Source organism: Coregonus lavaretus (assembly GCF_964263955.1).
Source record: "Coregonus lavaretus genome assembly, chromosome: 39".
In the NCBI taxonomy this organism is placed as follows: Eukaryota; Metazoa; Chordata; class Actinopteri; order Salmoniformes; family Salmonidae; genus Coregonus; species Coregonus lavaretus.
In genome coordinates this window covers 5,588,512-5,602,383 of record NC_140026.1, presented here as the reverse complement: position 1 = coordinate 5,602,383, position 13,872 = coordinate 5,588,512, and the positions used below count along the sequence as shown (strand labels likewise).

At 42.5% G+C, this 13,872-nt stretch overlaps 1 protein-coding gene across 1 annotated transcript in view; it reads left to right on the top strand.

Annotated features, from left to right (window-relative positions):
* Positions 1 to 10,390: 10,390 nt before the first annotated feature.
* Positions 10,391 to 13,872, top strand: part of LOC311113141 (calsequestrin-1-like) — a gene marked incomplete at both ends in the record, with an annotated part of 74,648 nt that continues 71,166 nt past the window's right edge. Inside the window, one exon of the mRNA XM_084156302.1 lies at positions 10,391 to 10,627. Coding sequence (XP_084012428.1) covers positions 10,391 to 10,627 — 237 coding nt within the window. The remainder of the gene's footprint in view (positions 10,628 to 13,872) is intronic.

The following is a 13,872-nucleotide window of genomic DNA, read 5'->3' as shown; positions in this document are numbered from 1 at the left end:
TTCATTGTGGATCAGGGAGAAGAACAGTAATGGCGGGTTAGATCGGGTTAAATTAATGTTCTGTTTCTTTGTGATCCGTTTTATTGACTTTGTAACAATTTACAAAAACAGATGACAATATAAATGGTCGTTACAGTAGGCTACAGTAGGTTTTTTGACTATGAAATAGCTGCATCAAGTTAATTCAAGTTAGTGTAGACTAAAGGAAAGTATTGCAATTTGAGGAACTGAAGTGACTAATCGGACAAAGATGTTTTCCACAGAATATGGAAGACGGAAAGTTAAGATGAAAAAAAAGAAAGGGCCTTGGCCTCTGTATTGCTCTTTGGTTAAAGCACCATCTGCCTCAGATCTGGCTCTTTAGTGTGTGTGTGTGTGTGTGGATGGAGAAAAAATGAGAGAGAAAGTGTAAAACACACACACACACACAATGCACCAATCATCAACACCAACTGTTCAATTTGAGGTTAGTTTTTGACATTCTGTAAGGTTCTGCAGTTACCAAGCAACATGTCCCTAAGTCGTTAACAAACTGTCAAAGAATCCTTCAATTTTTACAGTTACTTTGTTCCAAATGGCATCCTATTCCCTATGGGCAATGGTACTCTAGGGTGCCATTTGGGACGCAAACAGTGACTAAGCACTGTCATCTTCTTGTCATCCTGAAATGCCAATATGTGTCAGACCTGGGTTCAAATACTATTTGATATATTTCAAATACTTTCAGCATTTGGTCTAGCATGCCTGGAGCACCAGCTGAACAGGATTAGCAGTTTCAGGACCATTCTATTGGTCAATTAAACCAGGCAAGCTTAATCAAGCACATATAAAGTATTTGAAACCATTTCAAATAGTATTTGAACCCAGGTCTGATATGAGTAAAGCCAATAGAAGGCGTATAGAATAATAGTGATTTTGATAACAATACAAGGCAGGCATAATCATTTGTGTTCCTTCACACGCAATACCCTTTTCAAAATCTCTCTAAAATGTCAAAGTAATACTCCACAGGCTGACGTGCGTGTTCGTGTGTTATTGTGTTATTGTGTTATTGTGTGGGTGTGTGTGTGTGTCTTACTCACACACTTCTCTGCCATTTCTGGTTGCCTGGACACCAGTGTAAAAGGCTGGCACAGGTTTCCCAAACCCAATTGGTGAGCTCGCAGCAGAGGGGAAAGACACACACACACGCACACACTGCTTAGCAACGTTTAGAATAACATACGGACTGTGGGCAAGCCGCAGAGGGGGAGCAGGAACTAGGCCCAGTACAGTCCCAGCAGGGTGTGTGTGTGTGTGTTTGGTATGTTATACACTGTGTTCATGTTAGATCTTAAAGCAGGTTATGAAGGTCTAAATAGTGGCTAACGGTAGGAAAGGGAGAGAAGGTATGAGGGTTTAATGATCTGATGGATCTGAGGTTTAAGCAGACATCAATATGTACAGTTGAAGTCTGAAGTTTACATACACCATAGCCAAATACATTTAAACTAAGTTTTTCACAATTCCTGACATTTAATCCTATTAAATATTCCCTGTCTTAGGTCAGTTAGGATCACCAGTTTATTTTAAGAATGTGAAATGTCAGAATAATAGTAGAGAGAATGATTTATTTCAGCTTTGATTTCTTTCATCACATTCCCAGTGGGTCAGAAGTTTACATACACTCAATTAGTATTTGGTAGCATTGCCTTTAAATTGTTTAACTTGGGTCAAACGTTTTGGGTAGCCTTCCACAAGCTTCCCACAATAGGTTGGGTGAATTTTGGCCCATTCCTCCTGACAGAGCTGGTGTAACTGAGTCAGGTTTGTAGGCCTCCTTGATCGCACACACTTTTTCAGTTCTGCCCACAAATGTTCTATAGGATTGAGGTCAGGGCTTTGTGATGGCCACTCCAATACCTTTACTTTGTTGTCCTTAAGCCATTTTGCCACAACTTTGGAAGTATGCTTGGGGTCATTGTCCATTTGGAAGACCCATTTGCGACCAAGTTTTAACTTCCTGACTGATGTCTTGAGATGTTGCTTCAATATATCCACATAATTTTCCTTCCTCATGATGCCATCTATTTTGTGAAGTGCACCAGTCCCTCCTGCAGCAAAGCACTCCCACAGCATGATGGTGTTCTTCGGCTTGCAAGCAACCCCCTTTTTCCTCCAAACATAACGATGGTCATTATGGCCAAACAGTTCTATCTTTGTTTCATCAGACCAGAGGACATTTCTCCAAAAAGTATGATCTTTGTCCCCATGTTCAGTTGCAAACCGTAGTCTGGCTTTTTTATGGCGGTTTTGGAGCAGTGGCATCTTCCTTGCTGAGCGGCCTTTCAGGTTATGTCGATATATGACTCGTATTACTGTGGATATAGATACTTTTGTACCTGTTTCCTCCAGCATCTTCACAAGGTCCTTTGTTGTTGTTCTGGGATTGATTTGCACTTTTCGCACCAAAGTACGTCCATCTCTAAGAGACGCGTCTCCTTTCTGAGCGGTATGACGGCTGCGTGGTCCCATGGTGTTTATACTTGCGTACTATTGTTTGTACAGACGAACGTGGTACCTTCAGGCGTTTGGAAATTGCTCCCAAGGATGAACCAGACTTGTGGAGGTCTACTATTTATTTTCTCAGGTCTTGACTGGTTTCTTTTGATTTTCCCATGATGTCAAGCAAAGAGGCACTGAGTTTGAATGTAGGCCTTGAGATTCATCCACAGGTACACCTCCAATTGACTCAAATGATGTCAATTAGCCTATCAGAAGCTTTTAAAGCCATGACATCATTTTCTGGAATTTTCAAAGCTGTTTAAAGGCACAGTCAACTTAGTGTATGTAAACTACTGACCCACTGGCATTGTGATACAGTGAATTATAAGTGAAATAATCTGTCTGTAAACAATTGTTGGAAAAATTACTTGTGTCATGCACAAAGTAGATGTCCTAACCGACTTGCCAAAACTACAGTTTGTTAACAAGACATTTGTGGAGTGGATGGAAAACGAGTTTTAATGACTCCAACCTAACTGTATGCAAACTTCCGACTTCAACTGTAAGTGACTGTTCTGGAAGGTGTGTGTGTGTTTGTCTATTTCTGTGTGTGTGTGAGCAAAGAGAAGCATTTATGAGATTGCGTGTATTCAAATGTGTGTGTATTTGAGTGTGTGTGTGTGTGTGTATATGTGTATATGTGTGTGAATATACACTGAGTGCACATAACATTAGGAACACCTGCTCTTTCCATGACGTAGACTGACCAGGTGAACCCAGGTGAAAGCTATGATCCCTTATTGATGTCACTTGTTAAATCCACTTCAATCAGTGTAGATGAAGGGGAGGAGACAAGTAAAATAAGGATTTTTAAGCCTTGAGATAACTGAGACGTGTGCCATTCAGAGGGTGAATGGGCAAGACAAAAGATTGAAGTGCCTTTGAACGGGTTATGGTAGTAGGTGCCAGGCGCACTGGTTTGAATGTGTCAAGAACTGCACTGCTGCTGGGTTTTTCACGCTCAAAAGTTTCCCTTGTGTATCAAGAATGGTCCACCACCCAAAGGACATCCAGCCAACTTGACACAACTGTGGGAAGCATTGGAGTCAACATGGGCCAGGATCCCTGTGGAAGGCTTTCAACACCTTGTACAGTCCATGCCCCGACAAATTGAGGCTGTTCTGAGGGCCAAAGGGGGTGCAACTCAATATTAGGAAGGTGTTTCTAATGTTTTGTGCACTCAGTGTGTACCCATGCAAAATGTGTGCGTGCATGTGTGTGTGTGTGTGTGCACTATACACAGTCCCAGTGAGTCTGTGTAAAAAAACAATTTACATTTTCCTCATAATGATTTTCATTTTCTCTTAGATTCCAAATTGCAAAGTACCTCCCCTCACAAAAAAAAATAATAAATCACATGTGAAATCGCATTTTCACATGTGAAATAACTGTTTTCACATGTTGAGCTTAAATTTCACATGTGAAACCAAATATTCACATGTTTTATTCACATGTTAACAGGTTTTCACATGTGAGGAGAAGAACATGTTTTTACCTCACGTGAAAAACGTTCACATGATTGTTTTTCACGTGTGAACTTACAATTCCACATGTGAAAGTGAAAAATGTAACATGTAAGAAAACTCCACATTTACTCAAATGTTTGTAAACAAAGGAAATGTAAACAAACACTGTATAGCCTAAAAACATGGTTAAAACGTAATATTTTGATATCATGGATGGTCAGTAAATGCATCCATAGCGTAGTCTATGGATTTTAGAGTGGTTGCATTTCTCCAGACCCATCCCTCAGCTTTTTACCAAAACAATGGCGGGAGTACACTTTGTTAATGTTTCAATTAACCTTTTATTACAGTGGGCTAAATCAGGGTCACACAGAGTGATTCTTGGTAGTCTTAAACAAATCTTATTTTAAACAAAAGTATACATCTCACACACATGGTTATGGGCTTGTCAGATATTAAGTTGAAATGTATTCCATTTTGAGTTTGCATCCCCATATTACACTTTATATATATATATATATATATAGACTGAATATATAAAGACTGAAATATAGCAAAACCGTTTGACATAGAAAGACTAGAATTTCGTCAGTTTGTATTTTTATTTTGTATTAATTATGAAATTATGAAAGATATGAATAACATTCCACCCATGAGGCCATTAGGTCATTTGACTCTTGGAAAAGACTACGGATTGCTGCTTTAAATACCTTATAATAGAGTAATAGTGTTATTATGGTGTGATTCTCTAGTGAGTGAGTTACTTTTTGCCATTAAGACCACTCAACTTAAGACCTTTAGCTGTATGTATGTATGTATGCAGTGACGACCCGTCATTCAGGGCAGGTGGGGCCTTTTTTTGTTGCCTGTTTTGCATGGTATTTTGGCATTAATACGTGTCACATATCAGTTTGTAAACAATGTCAAAAAGATAATCATTGAGTTAATAAAGCCGCATACAAACATGGTCTCTTTTTTGCTTTCTTGAGTAAGGCAGATCCAAAATGCAGGTGTTTCAGCCTAGCTCAGTGCTTTCTGTGGTGGTGGGGCAACCAGCGGAAAATACGGAGCGTAGGGGTTGGTAATGTTCTCTAGTTGAGCTGTGATTGGTTCAGTGTTCTGTCATTCATGGGGACACTACGTCACCGCAAAATCTACTGGGAGAGCTCGAAAATTCAAGCCCCTTGGGTGCTGCCATAGAGTTACATTAGAATTGCCCATCCAAGAAGGCTCAAGGTCATTGGCCACAGATAAAATGACATCAGATCACGTTATATCTACCATAGCTTTGATTGGACTGATGATGTCAACATCATACTTACAAAATCTTAGCTAGCAAGCTAGACAAGCAGTCACCATCATGAATCAAGTGGAGAGTCTACTGGCAAATCCTTTTCAATCCTTGAATATGAAGAGAAATTATAGATAAAACGTATCGGTGCTCATCGGCCATTTGACATAAACATTGCACAACAAGTTGGAAATTGAAAATTCAACAATGAGTGGTTTGGAAGGAATCAGTGGCTGACTGCAAGCGTTGCAAAGCAATCACTAGCCTGCTATTCAGTGGAGTGGGTGTGTGGTCCAAGTCTGGGTTTAAGGGTCTCTTTTCCAAGCTTAAAAGCATAAACGTTCAACATCATGGGCCAGAAAAGGTTGAATACATTGGCCATGCTGTCAATCCAGCATGACTCCTGCCACGTTCAAAACAACTGGAAACTGGGAACTGGGAAATCTCAGAATACAGTGAGTTCAAAACAACTGGGAACTCTGAAAAAAAATGAGCTCTGACTGGGAAAATACGTTTTGAACGTTCTGAAGATCACTGACGTCATGATTCAACCTTGTTTTTTTCCGACTTCCCAGTTGTCTTGAAAGCACCATAAATCCAGAGTATGCCAGACTTTGAAGACAAAGTTTGATCACAAGATTTGCCCACAAGAAGGACCTCCGTGACACCTTCCTGTTCAAGTGAGCACAACACATCAAGGTGAGTCCAAAAATGTATTGTATGCTGCTGCATAAATGATGTAATATGCCAGGGAGATATGTATACTGTAGCTAAGAAAGTAATACTAAGTGTATGTTGTGTAGTAAGCTGTTAGTAGCCCATGTGCCTCACCCTAATAATGTGGTCCCTTTCCCCCTCATAACTTAGCCTACTGCTCTGACTTCATGGTGCACATGTAGCCTATAGCCTGTTTTAGAGAAATGTAATCAACAAATATTGTAAGAGCTTTCATTTTCTGCTTATGTGCCCCCTTTATTTATCCTGCAGTTCTGACTCGGTGAACAGGGTGAATACTGTAAGAACGGCCCATGTTCTGAATTCTGTCGCTGTACATTTCAAAAGTGCTGAACAAATAGTTATACTAACTACATCCATACTAGCTCGCTCATTAATGTCTTAATCGAAATTACGGATTGCCTCTTATCTGTTCGTCGTCCCCTTATTCCATGGTTTGTACATGTGAATTGTCAGTAGAAACCACATTTGTTTAAGCAAGTCACCCATATCAGCTATGTTTTTTTAAGACAGTAAATGATGCTGAATGAACTGTTTCGCTGATAGCCAGGTGTGGCAGTGGTAAGGATTCACTCCATGGTGCTGAAAGGAAAGCTTTTTGCAGGCCCTAGCAGTTTGTGGGCATCATTTGTCACCGTTATAGTGCAATTAATGTGTTGTTTAGTGTTGTTTTGTGTATTGGATTTGCTGGCATGCATATAACAAGTAATTGGGGAGTTTGCACCACCAAGGCTTACATGCTAAAATCACCACTGTTCGTATGTGACTACTGAAGTGTATACAATATACTCCCTTCCTCTCCCAAGTTCTCCAACCAAAGAGACAGACAGTAAATGGTTGGCTAATGCAGTCATTGTAAATTGTGTGTGTGCTGTTACCATGGTTATTGGAGGATCTCACTTCCTTAAACAAAGAGTTTGTTTACACAGATGTACTAAGAGGATGTTTTGGTCATCTAATTTATCCCTTCAGTAAGTGATTGCATGTACCGACTCTAAATCAAGCCTTGTGAAATGCACAGTATGATATGTACGGTACATAATGTCACCTCCCTCAGACCAGATGCATGGTGGGAACTGAGAGAGAGAGCGAGAGAGAGGGAGAGAGAGAGAGAGAGGCAGAAAGAAATTTGAAAATGAGAGAAAAGCATTACAATTGAAAAAAACCAACATGAACAAATCACGTGAAGAATGTCACATGTTAACATTTGATATTTCACGAGTCAGACACATGGTTTAATTTGTCACGTGCTTTTCCCTAATGTGAAAAATAATTTCCCCACATGTGACTTTTTTTCACACGTTCATTTTTCACATTATTTTTCACCACTTCCAGCTACATCTGGTCTCCCATCCAGGTACTGACCAGGACCGACACTGCTTAGCTTCAGAGGCAAAACAGAAGTTGTTTTCAATATCATTATATTTGTTCACAACACTAAGCATTTTGTTCTCGACTTCAGAAGTTTTGCTTGATATTAAGATTTACTGGATGCAGTAATATTATGCTATTATGTATCTATGTAGACCAGTGGAGGCTGCTGAGGGCAGCAGCATTGCTTCTTATGAGAACAGTGTACTTTCTATTTAGAAGAGGGTGGGTTATATTGTGACCAGTCCAAGTTCCATTTAAAACATTGTACATATCCCTGGAGTACACAACCAGTGGAGGCTGCTGCGGGGAGGACGGCTTATAATAATGACTGGAACGGAGCGAATGGAATGGCATAATTCCACTCCAGCCCTTACCACGAGCCCATCCGCCACAATTAAGGTGCCACCAACCTCCTGTTGTGTAGATATGTGCAAAGCTGGTGACTGACAGTCATGGTGATGGGGGTTTCAACATGTTTGGTGCCATTACTGCTACGGCCAGGTGAGGGTGCTGTTGTCCACTGAGGTGCAATACCGTACACGCTGTCTGTCAGTGGCCATCATATCCTGAGGGGGATTGTCCTAGTACACACACACACCCCTCACGCATGCACTCACGCACACCACGCACACACATGCATACAGGCTTGGTTGACTATAATTAAAGCTACACACACACACACACACACACACACACACACACACACACAGTCACTCTCTCTCTCTCTCTCTCTCTCTCTCTCTCTCTCTCTCTCTCTCTCTCTCTCTCTCTCTCTCTCTCTCTCTCTCTCTCTCTCTCTCTCTCCTCTCTCTCTCTCTCTCTCTCTCTCTCTCTCTCTCCTCTCTCTCTCTCTCATACACACACCACCAATAAAGTTCCTCCAAACTTGCTATAGTTACCTACCCATACCTACCATCTTCCTGCACCCTCTCCCCCTGGCCTGGGCCTGGGCCTGGGCCTGGGATCTAAATAGGCCTAAACTGCATGAGCCAGCAGGAGAGGTCAGGTTACACTATTATTAATAACTCTCCTCTCCTGTTTCACTTTGTAAACTAATATCTGACAGGCTTTCTCCCTCTTTAGCTCTCCCTCTTTCTCACACACTCCATGGTCTGTCATCAAGGCAAATGGTGGCTATTTGAAGATTCTCAAATATAAAATATACTTTGATTTGTTTAACACTTTTTTGTTGACTACATATTTCCATATGTGTTATTTTATAGTTTTGATGTCTTCACTATTATTCTACAATGTACAAAATAGTAAAAATAAAGAAAAAACCCTTGAATGAGTAGGTGTGTCCAAACTTTTGACTGGTAGTGTATATATATATATATATATTGTTACATGTAGACACGCACGCAACACTAGCCAACATATGTCACAGTCAGCCAAAGCTTAAAACGAAAACGGTAGGCTTTCTCTCTCTGTAAACTAATATCTGACATGCTCTCTCCCTCTTTAGCACTCTCTCTCGCTTTCACTCCCTCTTCCTCTCTCTCACTCTGTCTTTATCTATCTCTCTCTCTCACTCTGGGTTTAGCTCTCTCTCTCATCTTCTATGTTCTATGTCATAAGAACTTCCATTCACCAAATTATAACACATGCCAGAGCAATATAATTTTTGTACCATTATTCACTGACAGGTCTGCCAGGTTTTAGCATGTAAATCTTGGTTGGGAAAACTAAAAAAAAAATGTTTTTTCATGCATGCCAGCAAATCCACTACACAACACAACATTAAACAATACATTAATTGCAGAATAACGGTGACAAACGGTGCCCACAAACTTTTAGGATCTACATAAAGCTGTCCCAACACCTTACCACTGCTACACCTGGCTATCAGCAGAGCCTTGTCTGGCAGCGAAACAGTTCATTCAGCTTCATTTACTGCCTTAAAAAAAAACATAGCTGGTATGGCTGACTTGCTTAAACAAATGTGGTTTTCTACTGACAATTGAGATGTACAACAACTATGGCATAAGGGGATGACAAGTGGATGAGAGGCAATCCGTAATTTCGATTAAGACAATGAGCGAGCTATGACGGACGTTGTCAATATAACTATTTATTCAGCACTTTTGTATACAGCGACAGAATTCAGAACATGGGCCGTTCTTACAGTATTCTCCCTGTACACCAAGTCAGAACTGTAGGATAAATAAAGGGGGCATATAAGCAGACAATGAAAGCTCTTACAATATTCAATGATTACATTTCTCTAAAAACAGGTTATAGGCTACATGTGCACCACCACCTCTCTCTCTCTCTCTCTCTCTCTCTCTCTCTCTCTCTCTCTCTCCTCTCTCTCCTCTCTCTCTCTCTCTCTCTCTCTCTCTCTCTCTCTCTCTCTCTCTCTCTCTCTCTCTCTCTCTCTCTCTCTCTCTCTTCTCTACAGTACACCCTCAGGATTCCATGGCGGCCATCTTTAAATGCTCACACCTTCGGTGTCAGTATTTTTAGCCATGGTCAGGGACCTCTACAAAACTTAATATGGGAATGGAATCCTCCCTCCCTCCCTCTCTCCCTCCCTTTCTCCCTCACCCATACCTTCTCCCCTCCCTGACGCTAGGTATGTCTCTCTTTCTTCTCCCTCCCTCCCTCGCGCCGTAGCCATTGCATCCAATAGGTGGCCCAAAGATAGCCCCTCCCACGTTCCCACACATTTGCTATTTTCAACCCCCCCCCCACCAAATCCCTCGTCTTCAGCCAGCTTCTCTCTCCCTCCAACTCACTCTGGAACCCACCCCTCCCTCATCCCCCTGGCCAGTAGCATCTGAGCTTACGTGCCATTTTTTTTTAAAGGGGGGATTCAACACTCCGACCTGCTCTTCTCTGGCCGGCATCGAAACTAAGTGGACCTTGTTCCTAGGTGTAGTGTTTTGTGTCCTTTTTTTTTACGAAACAGTGAACAATTCATCAATTGACGTCCGAGTCGTGGAGACTTGAGTGGGAGAAGCAACAATAACCTGGAACCATGAAGTGGGGTTGGGTGTTTCTGGGGGCCCTGCTCTCCTTGGGGACCCTGTCCTGGGGGGAGAAGGGTCTGGAGATCCCTGAGTATGATGGGAAAGACCGCGTCCATGATCTCAACGCTAAGAATTACAAATCTGTGATGAAGAAGTACGATGTGATGGTGATCTACTACCATGCACATGTGGAGAACAACAAAAATGCCCAGAAAACTTTTGAGATGGAGGAACTCGCCCTGGAGGTGGGTCCTATGAAGAGAATGAATGGAAGGATGGAGGGTGGATTGAGAGGATGAGCAGTTAAGAGTCTTTGAGATGGAGCTGGCCCTCAAGGTGTGTCCCAAGGAGCATGAACGATCGGAGGGATGAGGGGAATAGGGGTTGTAGAGTGGATGAGGGGATGAGAGGATGAGGGAGATGGAGGAGTTGACCCGGTAGGTGGGGGTGTTGGGACAGCATGACGAAGCAGAGGGATGAAGGGTTGAGGGTGGAGGAATGATGATGGTCCTCGAGGATGAACCCTGAGGTGGAGAGAAGAAGGTGAAGGGTGGGGAGATTGGATGTACGGAAGAATGGAGGGAGGGGGCAACAATGAGGGAGAGAAAACATAGCATAATTGGAGCTGGAGGTACATCCCAGGAAGCCAGGATCATCAAGCCAGAAGAAAATGAAGGGAAGACAGGATGAGAGAGAGGGATGAGAGACGAGATGACAGGGGAGAAGACTAAATGCTAAGAGATGCTGAAAAAAAAACACCTTAATAGCAGCGTCGATCAGTCTTCCACAAGTCTATTGGCTATCCCAAGTCAGTCTAACCATGCTCCAAATGGCTGGGCCTTGGACACGTCATGTTATTGGTTGTTGTTAACAGAGTTGAAGCTGGTCTGGTCTGCATAGCTGAGTCCTAAATACATAGGTTTCTGCTTTGGGCTTCTCTAGGTTATTTGGTCCTGGTTGATGGTGTCCAAGTGGCTTGTGTGTGTATGGGTATGTGCGTGTGTGTGCATGCAGGTATAGTATGCGGCTACAGTGGACTATCGGCCAAACTGCTGAATTCGTAAAGGGTCGGAATTAGACTATGACGTCATAACAACAACCGATATGTTCCTCTGCACACTGCCCTACCTGCAAGCCCACAGCAGACCAGGATAAGTCTGGGGCTGTATGCATCGATCGTCTCAGAGTAGGATTGCTGATCTAGGATCAGGTACCCCCCCCCCCCCCCGTATTAATTGTGATGAAAAGGAAAACACTCATACTCCGAGACTGACAGTGTCTTCTTACAGGTCTAGAGTAGGGCTATCTGTAAGCCACGACTGTAAATAGCTCTGGACAGGGGTGGCGTTGTTAGCAAGAAGGCTAAGAGCCCTCTGGGAGAGATAGAGAGCATATGGCCATATCTCGAAGCTCTAACTGCTCTCAGTGCTCCCAATGCTCTCTCTGCACCATACCACACAATTCTGGGTCGCAGGTGAATGTCTTAAATCATATTTATGTACCTATCACGCTTCGGATACGATCAGTGGACTGGGTGAATGTGCCTGTGTAGCTGAGCTGAGTTGAGCAGGGTGTGTGTGTGTGTGTGTGTGTATGTGTGTGTGTGTGTGTGTGTGTGTGTGTGTGTGTGTGTGTGTGTGTGTGTGTGTGTGTGTGTGCGCAAGGAATTGTTGAGTAGCTAGACCCCTACTGTCATACCGCTGACTCCTAGCCAATCGGTAACTAGCTCTTAGGGGTCTAAAATACATACTGAAAATAGCAGGTCATTACCACCAAACAGGATTTATTCATTATTAAATGATGGACCCAATAAACGTGCAATATATAAAAATATGTTATTGGTTTTATTGCAGTGAAGAACCTAAAATATCAAGATATTGATCAGAGGAATAGTCTAGCATGGCGGTTTAGGTTGTGGGACGTGCTCTGACGCATTTCACAGCTGGGAACATTTCATATGTTTCCTCTTCGTCTGTGTGATGTCCTGTAATGCTATTGGACAGATGAGTAGCACAATATGTGTAATCTAATGTTCTCTATCTAGCTCTATCTGTGTCGATCAGGCTTCTGAAACTGCTGTCTCCTCATGGATGTCCCAAAACCATAAATAAGCTCAGTGTGGATACGATTGATTTAACCATTAGATACAAATTACAGCAGTCTAGCCACATTATGTATTCTTTGTTGTTGCTTGTTTCTTTCTTTAGCGATGTTGTTGAGGTTGTGGTGGTGTCTGGATTCAAAAGCAGTGTTTATGTGAAAAGCTTATTGAATTGGTCATCTAGAGGTTAACTGCTAAGACTTCTGAGTGCGAGAGAGAGAGAGAGAGAGAGAGAGAGAGAGAGAGAGAGAGAGAGAGAGAGAGAGAGAGAATGCAGACACATCAGAAAAACGGACAGTTAAGACAGGTAGTGTGACTCTCCATGTGTCGAGATCGCAAATATGTCCTCTGGTGTCCATAGCGAATATGACCCTTGGTTTTACTGCCGCCCGAAACTGAACCCTCCTCGTCTAAGCGTGGCTGTGGTGACACGTTCCTCTACTGTCGCTGACGACACCTTTGGCGTCTTCTTCTCAGAGAGATCAAAGGTCAAAATGCTAGCGAGAGTCAACCCGGTGTGTCACACCTGAAATATTCATGAAATGTCACCCCTCTAACCCTGCTGGAGTCCGATTATAGTGTATCTCTCTGGGTTGAAAAACAAGACCACTGAGAAGAAGATGCTATATCTATATGTGGTTGGGTGTTGGAGCTGTATCAGTTTTTGGGTTTATGTGATGTTGAGGAGTATATGATGTTGCTTGAGGATTATTTGGGTGTGGGAGACTATAAGTGTTCATGCCTGTGCAGTTTGTGTTTATGAGGTGTGATAATAACAATCCTCTTTGAGAGATGCTGATAGAGAGAGAGAGAGGGAGAGAGACAGGGAGAGAGAGAGTGCTTTGTTCCCACATCATGTAGCCTACTGCAATTGGGTCCAGATTGCAGCTGTTTGGTCACTATGGAGATTTGTCTTAATTTGAGTCAGTCAGCGACTGCTGCACTAGGCCTAACAACAGTGACTCATGCTAGCTAGCATTGCTGTACTTTACTAGGCTCGAACAACAATGACTAATGTAAGCTAAGCTAAGCTAGCATTACTACCTTAGGTCCTAGGGAACTGGTAGGCTCTATGGTGGATTCTATTTTGCTCCCGAGTGGCGCAGCAATCCGGACGTGATTGGGATTCCCATAGGGCGGCGCACAATTGGCCCAGCGTCGTCTGGGTTTGGCCGGGGTAGGCCATCATTGTAAATAAGAATCTGTTCGCAACTGACTTGCCTAGTTAAATAAAGGTTAAATCAAATAAAAAATTAGTATGTGTAGCATTGCTGCACTATGTGTAGTATTGATAAGCTAGCATTTCTACACAACATTATGGGAAGTGGTTAGCTATGGGGGATTCTATAGAGAATATCTTTGTCAGTTACTCATGCTAGCTTAGCACAC